A 22125-nucleotide genomic window follows, 5' to 3' on the forward strand; every position below is an offset into this window, starting at 1 on the left:
GGTGTGTTTTTCTTTTGTCCGAGGTAGCAGTCAATGCCAGGCAAAGTAACCACTTCATGATTCAATCAGTTATCTATTTCTGAAAGGGCCTGTGGACTAGTGAGGCACACTCTTCCCAGCAGGATCATGACAGATCTGATCCTTGTAGTCCTACCATGTTAAGAAATACAAAGGATTTTAACTTCATTTCTGTGGATGCACAATGGAAGTAATTTCAAAAGCCTCAGAGCTGATTCCATCTTTCTTACTGTGAATATTTTATTCTTCATTCATGAGAATTGGACATCATTCAAAGGGTAATTTTTGTTTATGGCCCTCATTGCCTTTGAACTCACTAGGCCATTACAGAGGAATGTTAAGAGTCAATCACATTGCAGCAGTCTGGAGTTATATTCTGGGCAGATTTTCATCCATTTTGCAAAGAACACTTGTGAATCATGTGAGTTTTTGAAACAGTTGATGATAGGTGTGGTCCTTGATGAGTATTTTGTATCAGTATTCACTGAAGAGAAGACTAGGTCCCATGGGATGCAGGGTGAGTTGGTAAGTTGTATAGAAATTGGCTTCGTCATAGTGGACAGAGGGTAGTTGTGGAGGGGTGTTTTTCTGACTGGAGGTCTGCGACCAGAGATGATCCACAAGGATCAGTGCTGGGACCTAAATGATATGGATGAAAATACAGGTGGTCTAATTAGTAAGCTTTCAGATGTCATGAAAACTGGTGGAGTTGTGGATTGTGAGCAAGGTTATAGTAGGATAAAAATTAGTTTAAAAATTTAGACAGACAAATGCCAGATGGACTTTAATCCAGTCAAGTGTGAAGTGATGCTTTTTCGGAGTTGCAGTGGGAGGAGAGACAGCGAGGACCAGAGGCCTGATGAGAAGGTAGGCGTAAAGTTTAAAAACTTACCTCGTCTATTGGCAGGGCGCACACTGAGCAGGAGCGGGCATGGGACTGCTGGGTAACTGAAGCTTCATACTTGGGTGGTTGCTTTACTCGAAACATTACTTGGAGACACTAGTGTTTCCACCTATCCTCCTCCTCTAACCAAAAGAAAAAGGTTCTGTGCACCGGATTGATAAGGGTGACCCATCTTTTTTTTCCGTCTCTTTTAGTTTTCAGTAGGCTCGTTGGGAAGTTAGAGTAGTGGGAATAGAGGTTAGGGCAGCTGAATGTTCTTCCTGCAGAATGTGGGAGGTAAGCATCACCAGTAGTGTCCCTGCTAACTGCATCTGCAAGAACTCCAGCTCCTTGAAATCCACGTTAGGAAACTGGAGCTGGATGAATTTCGGATCATTTGGGAGGTGGAGGGGGATCATTGAGAGGAGATAGAGAGAGGTGGTCACACCTCAGGTACAAGAAAAAGGCAGATGGGTTACCGTCAGGGAACCAGCAGACGGTGCAGGGATCTCCTGAGGCCGATCTGGAGGGGGAGGGTGTGGCGGTGAAGAGACTACTTACCAGGTGTAAGCAATAGGGCACAGGTCTCTGGTACAGAGTCTGTCACTGTTGCTCAGAAGGCAACAGGGAAGAGGAGCACAGCATTAGTCATTAGGGGGACAGATAGGAGGTTCTGTGGGAACGAGACAGAGACTCGCAGTTGGTGTGTTACCTTCCAGGTGCCAGGATTCATGAGACCTCAAATCAGATTTTCAGGATCCTTAAGGGGGAGAGGGAGCAGCCCCAAGTCATGGTCCACATATGCACCAACGATATGGGCAGGAAGAAAGATGGGGATTTAAGGCAGAAATTCAGGGAGCTAGGGAGGAAGCTTAGAACTAGAACAAAGTTGTTGTCTCTGGTTTGTTGCCCATGTCACGTGCTAGTGAAGTGAGGAATAGGGAGTGAGAGGAGTTAAACATGTAGGATGGAGGAGGAGGGAGGGTTTTGGATTCCTGAATAATTGGGGCTCTTTCTGGGGTAGGTGGGACCTCTACAAACAGGATGGTCTTCACTTGGATCAGAGGGGTACCAATATCCAGGGTGGGAGGACGTGGATTTGATAATGTTCTTCGGTTAAGTTTAAACTAATTCAGCAGGGAGATGGGAACTTAAAACTGTAGTTCAAGCATAGAGGAGGTTGAGAGTAGGGATGTCCGAAATAAGATTTCAGGGTTGCAAGAGGGCACTGACAAGCAAAATGTTGGTTTGAAGTGGGTCTATTTCAACACCAGGAGCATCCAGAATAAGGTGGGTGAACTTGCAGCATGAGTCGGTACCTGGGATTTTGATGTTGTGGCCATTTCAGAGACATGGGTAGACTAGGGATAGGAATGGGTTATTGCAGGTTCCGGGATTTATATGTTTCAGTAATAACAGAGAAAATGGTAGTGTGACATTGTTAGTCAAGGACTGTATTACGGCTGCAGAAAGGACGTTTGAGGACTCGTCAACTGAGGTAGTATGGGCTGAGATTAGAAACAGGAAAGGAGAGGTCACTCTGTTGGGAGTTTTCTATAGGCCTCAGAATTGTTCCAGAGATTTAGAGGATAGGATAGCAAAGATGATTCTTGATAGGAGTAGTTGTTATGGGGGACTTCAACTTCCCAAATATTGACTGGGAGTGCTATAGTTCAAGTACTTCAGATGGGTCAGTTTTTGTCCATTGTGTGCAGGAGAGTTTTCTGACACAGTATGTAGACAGGCCAACAAGGGGCGAGTCCACATCAGATTTGGTACTGGATAATGAACCTGGCCAGATGTTAGATTTGGAGGTAGACAAGCACTTTGGTGATAGTGATCAAAATTCAGTTATGTTCACCTTAACGATGGAAAGGGATAGGTATACACCAGAGGGCAAGAGATACAGCTGGGGGAAAGGCAATTATGATGCAAAATTTAGGATGCATAGGATGGGAAAGGAGACTGCAGGGGGTGGGCACAATAGAAATATGGAGCTTATTCAAGGAACAGCTACTATGTGTCCTTGATAAGTATGTACCAGTCAGACAGGGAGGAAATTGTCGAACACAAGAGCCATGGTTTACTAAGGAAGGTGAATCTCTTGTCAAGAGGAAGAAGTTAACTTATGTAAGAATGAAATATGAAGGCTCAGTGAGGGTGATAGAGAGTTACAAGATAGTCAGGAAAGACCTAAGGAGAGAGCTGAGATGAGCGAGGAGCAGACACGAGAAGTTGTTGACGGATAGGATCAGGGAAAACCCTAAAGCTTTCTATAGGTATATAAGGGAAAAAAGACTGACCCGAGTAAGATTAGGGCCAATCAAGGACAGTAGTTGGAAGTTGTGCTTGGAGTCAGAGGAAATGGGGAAGCGCTAAAATGAATATTTTCCATCAGTATTCACACTGGAAAAAGACAATGTCGTCGAGGAGAATATGAGAAACAGGCTATGAAACTAGACTGAATTGAGGTTCACAAGGAGGTGGTGTTAGAAATTATGGAAAGAATGAAAATAGATAAATCCCCAGGGCTGGATGGGATTTATCCTCAGATTCTCTGGGAAGCCAGGGACAAGATTGCTGAGCCATTGGCCTTGATCTTTTTGTCGTCATTGTCTACAGGAATAGTATAAGAAGACTGGAGGATAGCAAATGTTGTCCCCTTGTTCAAGAAGGGGAGTAGAGACAACCCTGGTAATTACAGACCAGTGAATCTTATTTCAGTTGTGGGTAAAGTGTTGGAAAAGGTTATAAGAGGTAAGTAAGATTTATAATCATCTCGATAGGAACAAGTTGATTAGGGATAGTCAACATGGTTTTGTGAAGGGTCACAAAACTTATTGAATTCTTTGAGGTGACCAAACAGATGGATGAGGGTAAAGCTGTTGATGTGGTGTATATGGATTTCAGTAAGGTGTTTAATAAGATTCCCCATGGTAGGCTACTGCACAAGGACGCCTTGAGAGCGATTTAGTGGTTTCGATCGGAAATTGGCTAGCTGAAAGAAGGGTGGTGGTTGATGGGAAATATTCATCATGGAGTTCAGTTACTAGTGTACTGCAAGGATCTGTTTTGGGTCCACTGCTGTCTGTCATTTTTATAAAAGTCCTGGATGAGGGCGGAGAAGGATGGGTTAGTAGATTTACGGATGACAGTAAGGTCGGTAGAGTTGTGGATAGTGAGGAAGGATGTTGTAGGTTACTGAGGGACATAGATAAGCTGCAGAGCTGGGCTGAAAGGAGGCAAATGGAGTTTAATGCAGAAAGGTTTGAAGTGATTCACTTTGGAAGGAGTAACAGGAATGCAGAATACTGGGCGAATGGTAAGATTCTTGGTAGTTTAGATGAGCAGAGAGATCTCTGTGTCCATGTACATTGATCCCTCAAAGTTGCCACCCAGGTTGAAAGGGCTGTTAAGAAGGCATATAGTGTGTTAGCTTTCATTGTTAGAGGGATCAAGTTTCGGAACCACAAGGTCATGCTGCAGCTGTACAAAACTCTGGTGTGGCCGCACTTGGAGTATTGCATGCTGTTCTGGTCATCACATTATCGGAAGGATGTGGAAGCTTTGGAAAAGGTTCAGAGGAGATTTACCAGGATGTTGCCTGGTATGGATGGAAAGGCTTATGAGGAAAGTTTGAGGGACTTGAGGCTGTTTTCATTAGAGAGAAGATAATTGAGAGGTGACTTAGTTGAGTCAGTCAAGATAATCAGAGAGTTAGATTGGGTGGACAATGAGAGCCTTTTTCCACAGATGGCAATGGCTAGCACGAGGGGGCATAGCTTCAAATTGAGGGGTGATAGATATAGGACAGATGTCAGAGGTAGCTTCTTTATTCAGAGAGTAGAAGGGGCGTGGAACGCACTGCCTGCAACAGTTGTAGACTCGCCAACTCTACGGACATTTAAGTGGTCATTGGATAGGCATATGGACGAGAATGGAATAGTGTGGGTTGGATGGGCTTTGGATTGGTTTCACAGGATGGCACAACATCGAGGGCCTGTACTGTTCTGTAATGTTCTACGTTCTAACTCAAATGCAAGAGGAAAGTATACTGTGAATGGCAGGATCCTTAGAAGTATTGACATAGAGGGATCTTGGGTTGCAAGTCTATAGCTCTGTGAAAATAGCAACACAAGTGGATAATGTGTTAAAGGAGGTGTATGGCATGCATATGTACAAAAATTTAGTTAGGCCTCATTTGGAATACTGGGTGCAGTTCCAGCTGCTACACTACTGGAAGGATGTGGAGGGTTTGGAGAAGGTGCAAAAGAGGTTTACCAGGATGTTGCCTGAATTGTATTAACTATAAGGAGAGATTGGACAAACCTGGACTATTTTCACAAGAGTGTTGGAGACTGTGGGACGACATGATACAAGTCCATAGAATTACAAAAGGCATGGGTAGGGTGAATAGTCACAGTCGTTATTCCAGGGCAGAAATGTTAAATACTCAGGAGCATAGGTTTAAGGCAAGAAGGGAATAGTGTAAAGATGTGTGAGGCAAATGTTTGTAAACAGACATTGCCAGATGCCTGGAACGAGCTGCCAGGGGGGATGACATAAGCAGACACATTAGCAAAGTTTAACAGGCATTTAGGCAGAGACGTGAACAGCCAAGGAATAGCGTAATATGGACCATGTGCAGGCAGATGGGATTAGTTTAGAATGGCATCATGATTGGCACAGAAATGATGGGCTGATGGCCTTGTTCTTGTGCTGTACTGTTCAGTGTTCTATGACAGTTGTCATAGTCACCATCAGTGAAGCTAGCTTTCAATTCCAGCTTTAATTAATTAATTTCAAAGTCTATAGCTGTTGTAGTGTGATTTGAACTCACATTCTGGGAGTGTTAGTGAGAGCCTCTGGATTGCAATTCCATTACTGCTACGCCATCATCTCCCCCTCTCAAACTATGGGTGCTCACACATGACTGACCTTTAATCGTGGCAAGTCCTTGTCAGCCTGCTCGAGTTGAAAACGCAGCTCCACGTTCTCTGCAGCCAGCCTGAGGTTCTCTCTCTGAAGTTCTTGTTCCTTCTGAGCTGAAGCATCAGCTCCCACTCCAGGGGTCTAGAGTACACAATAGAACAGGTCTTCAGAAACATCCCTATCCCAACACGCAGCACCACATAGAAGGATCCCTCTAAAGTAAAACCGAGATAAGTAACGGATGAATGGAACCGTAGGTCAAACTAAGACAGGTGTTTACTTTGAAGGGATACACACACTATTCATAGTTCAGACTTTTTAGAAACGTTGCTACTGAGCCAAAGGAAAAGCATCTACTGCTCTAGGTAGGAGAGGGCATATTCTTTCAGTTACATTTCATAGTGAATAACCTGGAGTTTTTTTTCAGGAATTCTGTGCATCTCAGATTCTGTCCCTCCCTGATCTTCTACAGGATCTTCCTCCATCATCTTTTCAACCTCTTCCCCTGTCGCAATACTTGGATCACTCTTGCTATATATGGTCTCTCCATCGCTTACTGAATCCAGCAGAGGATCATTTACTTCCGACTGACTGATATCATCTCCCACGTTGTTATCAGATCCTTGCTCTGGTTTTTCCTTTTCAGCTGCCTGGCTTATTTCTGCCCTTTCTTTCATCAAGGGCTGTTCTCTGTTTATATTACCTGCACTAGAACCTGTCTGTTTTGCCAAAGGCTCCTCTGTCTGGATTTCAGTGCACACATCCACTTGTCTCAATCTTGACTGCATCTTAGTATCACTGGAATGCTTATCATGTTTATCATTGTCCAGGCCAGCAGTTTCCCCAGTTTCATTTGAACATGTATTTTCTTGTTCACTGCAAATTTTAGTACTTGTTCCAAAGGCCAATGTTGATTTCTTAAAATATTTCTTCTTTGTTTTCATTTTTACACTTCCATCAGTCCTGAATTCACTAAAAATATCCACGGATGCAGATCCTTTAGATTCAAAGTCTGCATTGGGATCCATAGTCTGCATTGAGAACATGTTTATTGCAAATAAGTTGAAGATAGGTGATATGAAAGACAGATAAGACACACAGAGAGAAAAAAAAGTTGGTGAAGGGTAATATGGAAAAGTACAGATATAATTTCACATTTAGAATATGCAACAACAGTAATACAGTACTTCAGAATATCAGCTGCATTTCCTTTAACCAATACTCTGCAATTTCAACTGTCAAAAGTAATACAAAAAACACCCTATTAAAATTAACCATCTCTGTGCTACCAATAAGATGTCCTTTGTTTAATTATTTTATTGTTTAACTGACACAATTGTGGAAGGTTAAAAGGTTTGTGCTGGAAATTCAAATGACTGGGTAATTTAAAAACTAAAACGATATATTTTGAAAACAGAGTCAAAGATTTTGGGAAACATCCAATGCGTCTGTAAGATTCTGCTCTTGAATTCTGTTGGTTACATTATTTCTAAAGCATTAAAACAAATACATACTGATGGTCTGGAAAGTACATTCTTTGACAGCTGCTTTTCTAAAGCTTGGACTTTTTCATGCAGATATTGATTTTTCAAAGTTAAGTCTTCCACCACTGAATCCCGTGGTAAAGCTTGCTGTTGCCTGGGATAAAAAGAACAAACAATTTTTGGTTATTATGTGCATCAAATGGATCTTGATTAAGATGGAATCAAAGACATTTAAAGTGCAGCTAAGGCCAGGGTTCTGTAAGGCTGACAAAGTCTATCTCACGCATCCGTCACCGCATAGGTAGGGAGCCCTCCTTGTCAGTTTGGTGGCCGAGACACACAGAGTGAGGTACCTTTCAGACAATTAAGTGGCCAACATTGGGTCGCCCTTGCGATTGAGGTCTCATACAGTATGAGCAAAGAGCTGCTGACTGTGGATTAGAGACACCATGGCTAAAGGGAGGGGTGGCAATCGGCATTAACCAGAGGCACGGAACCCCAGAACAAAGGGCGGTTCTGGATTACAGTTGGGGAACAGGTCAGACACAATAGCAGAGGAATGGTTTCATTGCCCCCATCCCCAATCCAGTGCCACGCCCTTTGAACGAGCACAGAATGCAAAACCTTGAGGCACTCCACCCCATTAGATGATTGGTAAACCTGACAGGGTTTGCAGGCTGGAATTCCTAGGGCAAGGGAAAGCCACACAATTTAATCCCTGAGCCACTGCTAAATAGCGGCAGGCTAATCGATATTGGGTGTTAATTGGCTCATTGATAAGCTTCGTGCACAATCAGATGGCTGTGTCCACCAATTCCACCAAAGAGTAGAATGCTGGAAATCAGAAACAAATCCAGAAATTACTGGAAAGACAACAGCTGTCTGTCAGCATCTGTAAACAGAAAGCAGTGTTAACGTTTTGGGTCCAGTGACCCTTCTTCAGAACAGTTCTGCCAGTTTCACAAATTCATGCTAGTTCTTTTCACCCTCAGAATTAAATCAGGGGAAATATGCCCAGCACTAGGAAATGAAAAAGAGACCTCTCCCACACTGAAGTGAGCATGGTCACTGTATTTCCCTCTGCAACAGTCTGTATTTAATCCAGCCTGACATTTTTCTTTCATTGAAAGAAATTGCTCTTAAAAGAACAGGACATATTCAAACTTGGAAAGTAACAGTCATGCCACACACCTGCCCATAAGTAACCACTCCAAACAAGAGAGAATCTAACCATCATGCTGATTTTCAATGCAATTATCAGTGTTGAATCCTCTATCCTTGGCATCAAATGACTAAACACCTAATTTACTGTAGCTACAAGAGCTGCTAAGACGCTCGGACTTCTGCAGCAAGTAACTCAGCACCTGATTCACCAAAACATGTCCATGTACAAGACATAAATCAGGAGTGTGACAGAATACTTCCTAACTTGCCTGGATGAATGCAATTCCAACAACAACCAGGAAGTTCAACATCATTCAGAACAAAGCAGCCCTCTTGACTGGTATCCCACCCACCGCCTCAAATATTCGCTCCCTCCTCTGCAGTGGCAACACTATGTACCATCTCCAAGGTGCACTACAGCAACTCCCCAAGGCTCCTGTGAAAGCACCTTCTAAACCCATGATCTCTACCACAGAGAAATCAATAGGAGCAGATACATGTGAACATAAGCACCTCAAAAGCTCTCCAAAATCCTCCAGCACACCATCCTGACTTGGAACTATACCACCGTTCCTTCGCTGTCACTGGGTCAAAAGCTTGGCACTCCCTCCTTAATAGTACTCTGCTTGTATCTAGCCCACATAGACTAGAGCAGTTTAAGGAGGCAGCTTAGCACCACTTTATCAAGGGCAATTAGGAATGAGCAAGAAATCCTGGCCTTGCCATCAATGCCCACATTCCATGAAGGAATAAAAGAATGTTTCATGTCCTTATTTCCAGGAGTAGAATATGAACATAATGAGATTGGGTCCACTCCTTGGGATTCATCCTGAACCCTAACTGCCTGGAGTCTGGAGTGTTTGTGCAGCCTGGACACACTTCTTCTACTGATGTTCTCTCCCATCTCAAATCTGCAATTAATGTTTCTCCTGACAAACACTCCAATACACTGAAATAAGAATACCTTCTTAAGCACTACTCATCTTCATAATGATAAAGCCTGCTCTGTGGTGTCGTGAATCTAACCTTCAGGGTCAACTATAGGCTTTTAAACTAATTTAGCTCCAACTCGATCTGGATTGTAACTACTTTGTAGTCACCACTCCTCCAGCTCAGCAGCCAGCTCAAAGATTTTTATAGTTGCCAACCCCTTAAAGAAGCATGATCTCAAACCTTTAAGTGTACCAAGTTAAAAATCGCACAACACCAGGTTATAGTCCAACAGGTTTATTTGGAAACACTAGCTTTTGAAGTCCTGCTCCTTCATCAGGTGGCTGTGGAGCATAAGATCATAAGACATAGAATTTAAAGATTACAGTGTCATGCAACTGAAATGATATATTGAACAAACCTGGATTGTTGTTAAGTCTTTCATCTTTTAGAATGGGTGCAGGTTTCAGTTCATTAATACTTAAATCCTCGAACTTCTTTTAAGTAACCTTCTTGAGATAACTTAAGGTTTTATAACAAAAGATGACATCGCTGCTCAGCTCAGCTATAAAATATTAAGTTATGTCGAGAAGGTGACTAAAAGAAGCTCTGGGATTTACATATTAATGAACCGAAAGCTGCAATCCAATCTAAAAGATGAAAAATTTAACAAAAATCCAGGTTTGTTCGATATATCATTTCAGTTGCATGACACTGTAATCGTTTGCTATAAATTCTGTGTCTTATGATCTTATGCTCTGCAACCACCAGATGAAGGAGCAGCGCTCCAAAAGCTAGTGTTTCCAAATAATCCTATTGGACTATAACCAGGTGTTGTGAGATTTTTAACTTTGTCCACCCCAGTCCAACACTGGCTCCTTTAAGTGTAACACATTTCCATTTGCTTCAATTGGATTTATCCTATTTCCTACACTTAAACTTTAATTCCCAAACCAAAACATTTCATTAAAATGGAGGCACTGTAAACTAAATATTTGCAACAATAATTTTAAAGCAATCTATCTCATTACCCACCTCATTCTCACAATCTGATCTTGAAACTCTGTATTCTTTCTCTTTAAATCTTCAATCTCTCGGTCGCATTCCATGGATCTGACACCTATTACCTGGTCAGCTGTAATTCCACGAGCTTTCAGTTTCTTCTGTAAAATTGCCTTTTCCTGATCAGCCCTGCCAAGGAATACACATTTAACATCCTCATGTTAATGAAGACCATGTATGGGGACACTATCTGCCTCCAACACTAATTTCCTATTGTCAGAATTTTCAAGCATACCTGACTATTAACATTAGTGGGTTAGTTTGACTCAGTTGACTGGATGGTCGGTTTACAAAGCAGTAGGATGCACGACAGTGTGGGGTCATTTCCACACAGGTTAATGTTACCATGAAGGACTCTTTGTGGGCGGCACAGTGGCTCAGCGGTTAGCACTGCTGCCTCATAGTGCCAGGGACCCGGGTTGGATTCCAGCCTCGGGTGACTGTCTGTGTGGAGTTTGCACATTCTCCCTGTGTCTGCGTGGGTTTCCTCTGGGTGCTCCGGTTTCTTTGCACAATCCAAAAATGTGCAAATTAGGTGAATTGGCCATGCTAAATTGCCCATAGTGTTCAGGGATGTGTAGGTTAGGTGCTTTAGTAAGGGGAAATGTAGAGTAATTGGGTAGGGGAATGGGTCTGGGTGGGTTGCTCTTCAGAGGGTCAGAGTGGACTTGTTGGGCCAAATGGCCTGTTTCCACACTGTAGGGACTCTATGATACTCTGAAATTCTATGATGGATTCTATAATTTCCTATTCAGTTTTTAAAATATAAACAGGATGCGTCATGAGCAGTAGATAGCTCTGTAGAGTACATTACTGAAATTTTCCTATTATCACCATTTATTTACACATATATACTTTTTCTATTGACTGGAGATAATGCTATAGGAAATTTAAATGATTACTCCTCTTAGTTTTAAAAAAAAATTAAACATTTAATGATGCTTGTGTTAGATGGTGCCACTTGTTTTTTTTAACTCTACATTTTAATAAAACAATATTAGAAATGTATAGGAAACTTTGGAACTATGAACTTAAAGGCTATAAAAATTGAATTGCAATTAAAAATTTAAGCTAAGAAAATTAACTTTAACAAATGCGTCTACCCTTAACTAATCATCAATGTACATTTCTCTTTCACTGAAATGCTCCTGCAAGAAAATCTAGAGACAATCATACATAAAGCAAGTCCCTTCATTCCAAAGGGATAAGTTGACCAGATGTAAATTATTATTTAAGAGTTAAGATTAGGTTCAAATCAGTTAAATCAGAATTAAATCGGCATCTAATACTATTAACATGGGATTGATTCACACATATTTTACTGTAAATCTAACAACTAGGAAAACAGATTCATTATGGCTGTAGTGCTAAATAAACTTGAAGGAGATAGACATGAGGCTTTAAGGATATTCAAGCATACAGCAGATTTAAGAGATATACCAAATTAGGAGATTAAACACAAAACAAAAGCAGCACAAACCACATTAAAATGCCAAAATTCTTTATGTTTATTGCAATGTTCATGTAGGAGAATAACTCAAAGTGCTTGAAAAGGACAAAAAGAGGACATCAATTATAGATGGGTAATTAATGGAAAAGGACAAAAACATTAAAGATATGGGTTTAATGAGGCTTTTAGAAGTCAATGTTGTAAGTGGAAGTCACAGGGAGCAAATACATAGTGACCAAAACATTAACCACTGATATAATAGTGGAGAGTTGGAGACCAGACATTAAAGCAGAGACAGAGCAGGTGGTGAATGCTGAGATATAAGGGTGGAAACAGTTATTCAGGTTAGCAGAGATTAGACTGTGGAAGTAATTGTAAATGAGGACAAGAGTCTTGAAAGGAAGATAGAGGAGCAAACTGTCATTGGAACTCATTAACTAGTGGGATGGTGGAGTGCTGGAAGCTTGCAAAGCAGTATTCTGCAGAGTATGAGATTGACTGAGTTCTCTAAAAGATGCAAAGGAGGAAACCTGTGAAGAGAACGTTCAACAAAACAATCCTGGACATGATGAAAGTGTGGACTATAGCTTTAGCATCTGAGAACTGGAAGAAAATCTAAGTCATTTAGTACTTGGACTGGTGGTGGAAGCAGAGAGGTCACACTGGATGGAATCAGCATCTGAAATAATTCACTCTCTAATTGCAGATAATACCACCAAACACAATTGATCTTTTAAACTGGCAAAACAGACGAGCTGTCCATAAAATTGACTGATCATTTCAAAACAGATGAGATACTAACAGGTGAGACAGCCACTGTGAAAAAGGGAGAAGACAACATTAAGCAAAGTACACCTGAACTTTTAAAAATCTTGACAACTTGGTGTATAATAATATTCTTCTGCCAATTATCTTTGCTTGGAAATGACAAAGCACTTTATAGCCCATATCAAATACATTTAATGCTTCGGTAGTTAAATTTACTGGCAGAAACTATTTGATTACATAGTCTGTTTTAAGACAAACCTGCCAGCTAATTCCATAATGCAAGCAAAAAGAGTAGTTACTAGTGTATATTAGGATGAGAAATAACATACAAAACTAAAGACTTACTTTGCATATAATTCCTTTAAAGTGGTGATCTGCTTGGTCACAGTTTCCAGCTCCTTCTCCTTTTCTTTCAGCTTATGTTTCAATCCTTCCAATCTGGCCTGCCACTTCTTGCCTTCTTCCCACCTCACTATTTCCTCTTTTGAAGTCTGCAGTATAAAGGTTTCATGTAAAATACGGTTTACTTCAGTTATGATTGATTTATTTTAAGAAAGGTAAAAACAGAGGCTCTTTGTAGAAGAGAGAAGACTAACAAATCTACTGGAGTTTTTTAAAGATGTAACTAGTAGAATAGATGAGGACAAAACAGTGGATGTGGTGTATTTGGATTTTCAAAAGGCTTTTGGTAAGATCCCTCACAAGGAGTAAGTTAGAAGTAGATAGGATATGGGGCAATATATTGTTATGGATTGAGAATTCATTGACAAAAACAAAACTGGTAATAAATGTTTTGTTTTCTGAATGGCAGGCAGTGACTAGTGGGGTGCCAAATCAGTGCTTTGGCCACAGTATTGTATAAATGACCTGGATAAGGGAAGCAAAATGCAACATTACCAAATTCGTTGACGATAGAAAACTAAGCTGTCAGTTGTGAGGAGTTTGCAAGGAGGTTTCAAGATGATTTGGAAAGTTGACTGACTGGGCAAACACAATGCAGATGCAGTACAACATGGATAAATGTCAATTTATACACTAGCATGAAAAACAGAAATGAAGAGTATGCTTATTGTATAATGTTAATGCTACAATTGAGAATTGAATAGCAGGGAACAAGGCAACTCCTAAATGTCTGGACCCATCATCTACCTTCTTAAGCAATTAAACTTAGGGATAGGGAAAAATAAGAGTATGACAGAAGGAATTCAAGTGAATTGGAGTCACATGAAGACAGCAAGAAAGAAATAAAGAAGAAAAAAAAGGCAGAATTAAACAAAAGAGAGAAAGAGACAGTAAAAGAAAATTTCAATTTAAGAAACTTCTGGGAACAATCTGCTAACTTGGTGAGTGAGGCTCCATAGTTTTGGATGCTTGCTTTTGGAACTTTCAAGTTTAATGGTATGTGGGAAAGAAAAATTACACCATTAACACAGTGCTCCAGACATAAATTATCAGCTTTAAACATTTGTGTTGAAATTTATCTGTCTTTGTGGTGCAGATCCAGCAATTTCAGGACACACAATGAGGAAACCCAAGGCAAGGTGATAACGGGTTTTATTCAAAATTAATGGTGGAGTGGCAACAATTGTCCAACAATTTCTGGTGAACTGAAACCCACAACATATCTCTTCCTCACCGTAATTTATTAGGGTTTAGACATACTATATACTGGTCATATAATATTGTTTGGGGAGAGTTGTGGGAGGATGAGTAGCGAACTTGCTGTTACATTTCCAGCAATTTTGTTTGCTGCTCTTGAAACCTAAAGCTGACTGACCACTTAAGAACTACCTCAGTGCAAATCCAGTATAGCCGCCAGTGGGTACAAATGAAGATCAAAAAAGTTACATTACAATATCTGGTCCTTATCAAAAGAGAAAACAAAACACAGCACCTTTTTATGCAGCCTCAATTGCAAACTTGGTTAATTAAATTCTGTTTTAAACAGCTACTTATCGTTGTCAAAAAGAACTCCAGCAGTAGTGCTTTAATTTTTGTTGATTGTGTGTCAAGAGACTCTAGTGTAGAGCTGCCATGGCAACATGCCTAAAGGCTACTGGTGCCTATAGTAGTCAATCAAGCTCTAATCCATTGAGAAAACAGTTTGAACCTAGTCTTCACATATCCACCTTGCTCAAAATAAAGTACACTTATTTAATATTGAGAATTCAGAAGTAAGATATTTGATAAAGGTATAGTAAGACATTAATTTGTTGACAAAGTTTGCAACAGAAGGGTTTGCAACATTATCCTTCATTTACAATCAAAAGAACTTCCTTTGTTACTGTGTATAGTTCTGTTAATGAAATAAAGACCTGCATTTATATAGTGCCTTTCACAATAATCAGATATCTCAAACTTTTCTGTAGCTAATGAAGTTGTTTTTGACTGTAGTCATTGCTGTAGTGTAGGAAATGTACCTGCTAATATGTGCATGACTAACTCACAAAAATAGGAATATGAAAACGGACAGATAATGTGATGCTGATCAAGGGATAAATATTGGTCAGGACACCTGTGGATGACACTTGATACTTCATGGGATCTTCCACATCCACCCAAGAGGGAAATTGGGGCTTTGATTTAATATGTCATCTGAGGAGCAGATGAGGTCTTCATTAAAATGTTTCATCTGAAATATGGCCCCTGACAATGCAGCACTTTCTCGGGACTATAGCCTGTCAGCCTAGAATGTTGTGCTCAAGTCTTGGAATGGGACTTAAATCCATAGCTTTCTCACAAAAAGGCAAGAGAGCTACAAACAGAATGCTGACTGACAGACTATGTTAAAACACAAGAGTGTATTTGGATTTTTATTTTTCATTGTCAAAATGTTTCTTTGAAAGTATGGTCTGCAGGACTATTTAGAAACTGGTTTCTGTCACATTATTCTGTGTTTCAGCAAGAAACAAAAGGCATTTATCAAATATTTATGGAAAGGGAAACAGGAGTAGGTTTACACAATATTATTAAGGAGCAAGTCTGAATTTAATTTATATCAAAACAAATTGTCAGGCCAAAAATTCTATTCAATCCAGTCTAAAGTATTTGGATCGTAAGTATTTTGTTTGTTTTTGAGCTTAATATTTGGTTAAACGAGAAACTGTGACATCAGTCTCAGGCTGTGAAAACTTACCCTCTCTTCTTTCAAAACCTTTCTTTCCATTTGCTCAGGTGTCACCTTCTGATTGAGTTCACATTCCAATCTTCTAACCTTTTTCTGCAGTTCATCGATTACGCTCTGTTTATTGTCAGTCTCAGTCTTTGTCTGAAATATTAGAATTAATGTCAAAAAGACTTAAAATTTTGCGATAATTGTATGATCATGAACATTAATACGCTGTCCATCTTTCTACATCTAACTTAGGTGTTAGCAGAACACATAAAATATACTTAATATGAAAAACACTTCTGTAATACAACAAACTTTGTTTTAACCTATGAACCAGCACTCTCTGTGATTCAGCAAAAATGATATACCTCAAATATTGCCAAGTTAACTGTATTATTCTGTGCAATTATTACAGTTTTTAAAATTTGTTTACCTCAGTGTAAATATGCTCATTCAATCAAATGGTCACACAAAATGTCAATAGTTGATTCAATTTTGGTCAATTTCTCCTCAAATACAGTGATGGCCGAGTAATCAGTTGAGGATACAAGTAAGAAGGCTCTCTGCCGATAAGTTTTACTTAAAGCAAAGTTGCATTATTATTTAAGTGATTTATGCTGTAAATACAGGACAACAGTGATGTGTATATCCCCTGCATTATGTTTCTATTACTTTGTGTGTGTTTTTATATTGACTTTGTGGACCTCTTGATTTTCTGGAATATTTGACACTCCTGGTCCCATAAGTGCCAAATAATAAAACATTTGCAGTATATTAATTAATATCTTCTTAATTCCATCACATATGTCTTCTCTATTCTAAAGATTGTCCCTGCTTTAGAGATGTTTCCACAATGGCTAACAAAGATATATTTGGACAATCTATCAGGACTAAGAAGCTGCCATGCAATAAACTATATTTCCTGTGGACTCAATGTTGCAGAAGGCTTTTATATATATATTTATTTATGGAGAAAAAAAAAAGTTATTTTGGATATTACAACAAATACAAACCCAAATAATTCAAAACAATACAAAGAACCCCACTAATTAGATAAATAAATAATTACTAACAACTCACCAATAAATCATGACAATAATAATAATAATGATACAGCTCAGCAAAACAAAGTAATAGCCCTCAACCATCGAGAGCATAAATTTGTAAATATTCATGTGTTTGTAATTCTTCCTCTCTGGATACCCGATTCATTAAACAGAACTGTCATGGCTACATAAACACCCTTATTAGTATGGCAGACATATCTGTACCCAAGTAGTCCAAAAAGGGCCGCCACGTCTTGTAAACATTCTTAGTTTATCGTACACCATAATCATAAGAGAGTCCAAAGGGATGTGTTCCATGACTAGCTTATGCCAGCTCGACAGCCTGGGGGGGGGGGGGGGGGGGGTTCCAGACATGCACCCTAACAGAATGTTCTTTGTTGCACAAAAAGTGAGGATATTGAAAAGCCTTTTTGTATGCGTCTAATGGAAGTAGATTAACTAGGTCAAGAAGAAAAGATACCGGATCCACCTCCAACTCTGTCTCCAAGATCTTCTCTATTTTACCAACCACAACGCTCCAGTATGCCCATTGTCTCTGGTCCTGCCACAGGCTATGACTGAATGTACCCACACGCATCTTGCATTTGGGGAATATTGGAGATACTCCCACTTAAAATTTTGAGAAGCGATCTGGAACTAAGTGGACCCTGTGGAGAATCTTCAATTGGTCCTATTGCAATCGAGATCCTTCTTGCATTTTCCCAGATATCCTCCCATGTTTCTGAGGAGACCTCAACGTCAAGCTCCCTCTCCCATAACTCAGAGCTGCACAGACTCGTCCGAGGGGCCCTCTCCTGACAGGTCATAGAGATTGTTGACAGGAAGTGTGTTCTCAGTACTCAGCACCATCTTCTCCGTGTTAGATCTATAGGAATCAGTTAGAAGTGTGGACTCTTTTTGAATGAAATATTCTAATATGAGAAAAATTGAAGAGGTCCTTACTGGGCGACTTAATATTTCCAAGCCAACTGGTCAAAAGACATCAGTGTGTCCCCCACGAATGGGGTAGGCTTTTGAATGAACATAATTTATAAGTAATTTCTATTCAGTTTTGATATACCAACTGTCATGTTGCAGGCTCTATCCCAATTCCTACACCCTACAAGGCAGTACGTCCCTTACCTAAGCAATTTTGATAAAATGTTGCTTAGAAGGGAGTGCCAGTGAAGGTTCACTAGACCGATTTCTGGATTTGAGGGCTGTCCAAGAGGACAGAGGGAGAAAAATGGACTGAAATTCTCTGGATTCAGAAGAATAAGATGTTATCTAATTGAAATGTATAATGGCTTAATGGAAATGTCCTGGGGAGTGTTGCTGAACAAAGAGACCTTGGAGTGCAGGTTCATAGCTCCTTGAAAGTAGGGTCGCAGGTAGATAGGATAGTGAAGGCGGCGTTTGGTATGTTTTCCTTTATTGGTCAGAGCGTTGAGTAAAGGAGTTGGGAGGTCATTTTGCGGCTGTACAGGACATCGGTTAGGCCACTTTTGGAATGCTGCATGCAATTCTGGTCTCCTTCCTATCGGAAAGATGTTGTGAAACTTGAAAGGGTTCAGAAAAGATTTACAAGGATGTTGCCAGGGTTGGAGGATTTGAGCTATAGGGAGAGGTTGAATAGGCTGGAGTTGTTTTCCCTGGAGTGTTGAAGCCTGAGGGGTGACCGTATAGAAGTTTATAAAATCATGCGGGGCATGGATAGGGTAAATAGACAAGGTCTTTTTCCCTTGGGTGGGGGAGTCCAGACTAGAAGACAAAGGTTTCGGGTGAGAAGGGAAAAATTCAAAAGTGACCCAAGGGACAACTTTTTCACACAGCGGATAGTGTGTGTATGGAATGAGCTGCCAGAGGAAGTGATGGAGGCTGGTACAATTACAACATTTGAAAGGCATCTGGATGGGTATTTGAACAGGAAGGGTCTAGAGGGATATGGAACAAGTGCTAGCAAATGGAACTAGATTAGGTTAGGATATCTGTTCGGCATGGACGCGTTGGATCTAAGGGTCTGTTTGTGTGCTGTATGTCTCTATGATGCGCGGATTCTAAAATGCTGACAGTGTTTGGCAGGGTAGGTAGCAACAAGTTGTGTTCCTTTTATGGAGAGTCAAGAATTAAGGATAGCAATTTTAGGATTAGCTGGCAATTGTTTAAGACTGAAGTACATAGAGTTGTCTTCTTTCAGAGGATTCAAACACTCCAGAGAGACGTGGATACTGATTCACAAAGTATACTGAAGGCAGAGACTAACAGATTTTTGGGCACAAAAGGAACTGAGAGATATGGCAAGATTATAGGAAAGTGGAGTTGATGTAAAATTAATGGTCTATGCATTCTAGCATTGCTCCTTGTCACTACCTTCTGTAAAAGTCATGGACAAACAAAGAAACAAGCTGCTTAAAAACAGAGTAGCTGCTTTCTCTACAAGCAATGGCACTCTCAATGTGCTAAATGGGACAGATTTCGAACAGATCTAGCAACTTGAGACTGGTCATTTTTCAGGTGCCATGGGCCATCAACAGCAGCAGAATTGTACTCTAACACAATCTATAATCTCATGACCAGCATTTAATCCATTCAACCATTACCATTAAGCCAGGCGATCAACCCTGGTTCAATGGAGAGTGCAGAAGGGCATGCCACGAGCAGCACCAGGCATACTTAAAAATGAGGTGTCAACCTGGTGAAGCTATCAAACAAGACTACTTGTATGCCAAATGGCATAAACAGCAAGTAATAGACATACCCAAGCAATCCCATAACTAACATACCAGATCTAAACTCTGCATTTCTGTCATATACAGTCGAGAATGGTGTTGGAGAAGGAGGCTCCACAAGTACACCCAATCTCAGTGATGGAAGAGACCCACATGTCATTTCAAAAGATAAGGCTGAAGCATTCACAACAACTTCAGCCAGAAGTGCCAAATGGATGATCATCTCAGCCTCCTCCAATGGTCTCCAGCATCAGAAATGCCAGTTTTCAGCCAATTCAATTCCCACCATGTGATATTAAGAAATGGTTGAGGCACTGAATATTGCCAAGGCAATGGGCCCTGACAACATTCCAGCAACAGTACACAAATACAGCTGAGAGTGCCATCATGGAGCCCGAGCAAAACTGGAATCAATGGACATCAGTGAGCAAACTCTCTACTGGTTGGAGTCAGACCTGGTACGTTGAAAGATGGTTGTGGTTATTTGAGGACAGTCATCTCGGCTCTGGGATATCTCTACATTAGTTCCTCAGGGTAGTGTCTAGGCGCAACCATCTTCAGCTCCTTCATCAATGAACTTCCCTCCTTCGTAAGGACAGAAATGGGAATGTTCACTGATGACTGCATAAGGAGGTTTTAGAAGATTTGTAGCTCAGGTTGAGGTTATGGATGTAGGTTTGCTCCTGAGTTGGAAGGTTCATTTCCAGATGTTTCATCACCCTACTAGGTAACATCTGAATATTGCATAGGGGATGGGCCCTGACAACATTCCGGCAACAGTACACAAGAATTCAGCTGAGAGTGCCGACTAGGTAACATTAGGGTGGCACAGTGGTTAGCACTGCTGCCTCACAGCGCCAGAGACCTGGGTTCAATTCCTGCCACAGGCAACCGCCTGTGTGGAGTTTGCACGTTCTCCCTTTGTCTGTGTAGGTTTCCTCCGGGTGCTCCGGTTCCCTCCCATAGTCCAAACATGTGCAGGTTAGGTGAATTGGCCATGCTAAATTGCCCGTAGTGTTAGGTGAAGGAGTAAATGCAGGGGAATGGGTCTGGATGGGTTGCTTTTCGGAGGGTCGGTGTGGGCTTGTTAGGACGAAGGGCCTGATTCCACACTGTAAGTAATCTAATCTTCAGTGGGCCTCAGGCGAAGAACTGCTGATAATTCCTGCTTTCTATTTATATACTAGGGTTTTTTTGGGATGGTGAGGTCATTTCCTGTGGTGAAATCACTTCCTGTTCCTTTTCTCAGAGGGTGGTAACTCGATGTGTTTGTTGATAGAGTTCCAGTTGGAATGTCATGCTTCTAGGAATTCTTGTGCGTGTCTTTGTTTGGCTCGTCCTAGGATGGATGTGTTGTCCCAGTCGAAGTGGTGTCCTTCCTCATCCGTATGTAAGGATACTAGTGAGAGAGGGTCATGTCTTTTTGTGGCTGGTTGGTGTTCATGTATCCTGGTGGCTAGTTTTCTGCCTGTTTGTCCAATGTAGTGTCTGTTACAGTCCTTGCACGGTATTTTGTAACCAACGGAATACCCATATCAGGGTTCTTAGCAGAGGCAGTAATGTAGAGACTTGAACAAACAGTTCTGCCAACATCCAACCCAAATTTTGGGTCTGCTACGTGGATGACACCTTTGTCATCACTAAACGAAACAAATTAGAGGAAACCTCCAAGACCATCAATAATACCCTTACTGGCATAAAATTCATTAAAGAGGAGGAAAACAACAACAAACTGCCATTCCTAGGTGTCACAGTGGAGTGAACAGCCAATGGGGAACTTCAAACCAGCGTCTATAGGAAAACAACACATATGGACCAAATATTGAACTACAGAAGCAATCATCCCAACACCCACAAAAGAAGCTGCATCAGAACATTATTTCAAAGAGCCAATACACACCGCAGCACAGAGCAGAGTAGAGGAAAAATCATCTGTACCGTGTATTCAAAAAGAATAGGTACCCAATGAACACAGTCTGCAGATTTCTCAGCAACAAACCCAAACAAGCAGACAAAACATGTTCAGAAACCCTTGTCTCTCTCCCCTACATCAAAGACATCTCAAAAATGACTGCCAGACTCACTCAGACCCCTTGGCATCATGGTAGCCTACAAACCCACCAACAGCAGCTAATGAACTTGAAAGACCCTATACAGACAACAAGCAAAACAAATGTCATTTACAAAACATCGTGCAAGGACTGTAACAAACACTACATTGGACAAACATGCAGAAAACTAGCCACCAGGATACATGAACACCAACAAGCCACAAAACGACATGACCCTCTCTCACTAGTATTCTTACATATGGGTGAGGAAGAACACCACTTCGACTGAGACAACACATCCATCCTAGGACAAGCCAAACAAAGACATGCGTGAGAATTCCTAGAAGCATGGCATTCCAACTCTATCAACAAACACATCGAGTTAGACCCCATCTACCACCCCTGAGAAAATGAACAGGAAGTGACTTCACCACAAGAAATGACATCACCAACCCAAAGAAACCCAAAGATATAAATAGAAAGCAGGAATTATCAG

At 40.8% G+C, this 22125-nt stretch overlaps 1 protein-coding gene across 8 annotated transcripts in view; it reads right to left on the minus strand.

Annotated features, from left to right (window-relative positions):
- Window positions 1-22125, minus strand: part of cep290 (centrosomal protein 290) — a 138059-nt gene that overhangs the window by 16502 nt on the left and 99432 nt on the right. For all 8 annotated transcript variants that reach the window (XM_072551810.1, XM_072551808.1, XM_072551811.1 and 5 more), the window contains 5 exons: window positions 15828-15959; window positions 13037-13182; window positions 10447-10602; window positions 7348-7471; window positions 5840-5974 (listed from right to left, as the gene is read on the minus strand). In XM_072551810.1, coding sequence (XP_072407911.1) covers window positions 5840-5974; window positions 7348-7471; window positions 10447-10602; window positions 13037-13182; window positions 15828-15959 — 693 coding nt within the window. The remainder of the gene's footprint in view (window positions 1-5839; window positions 5975-7347; window positions 7472-10446; window positions 10603-13036; window positions 13183-15827; window positions 15960-22125) is intronic.

Source organism: Chiloscyllium punctatum, chromosome 32, assembly GCF_047496795.1.
Source record: "Chiloscyllium punctatum isolate Juve2018m chromosome 32, sChiPun1.3, whole genome shotgun sequence".
Lineage (NCBI taxonomy): Eukaryota > Metazoa > Chordata > Chondrichthyes > Orectolobiformes > Hemiscylliidae > Chiloscyllium > Chiloscyllium punctatum.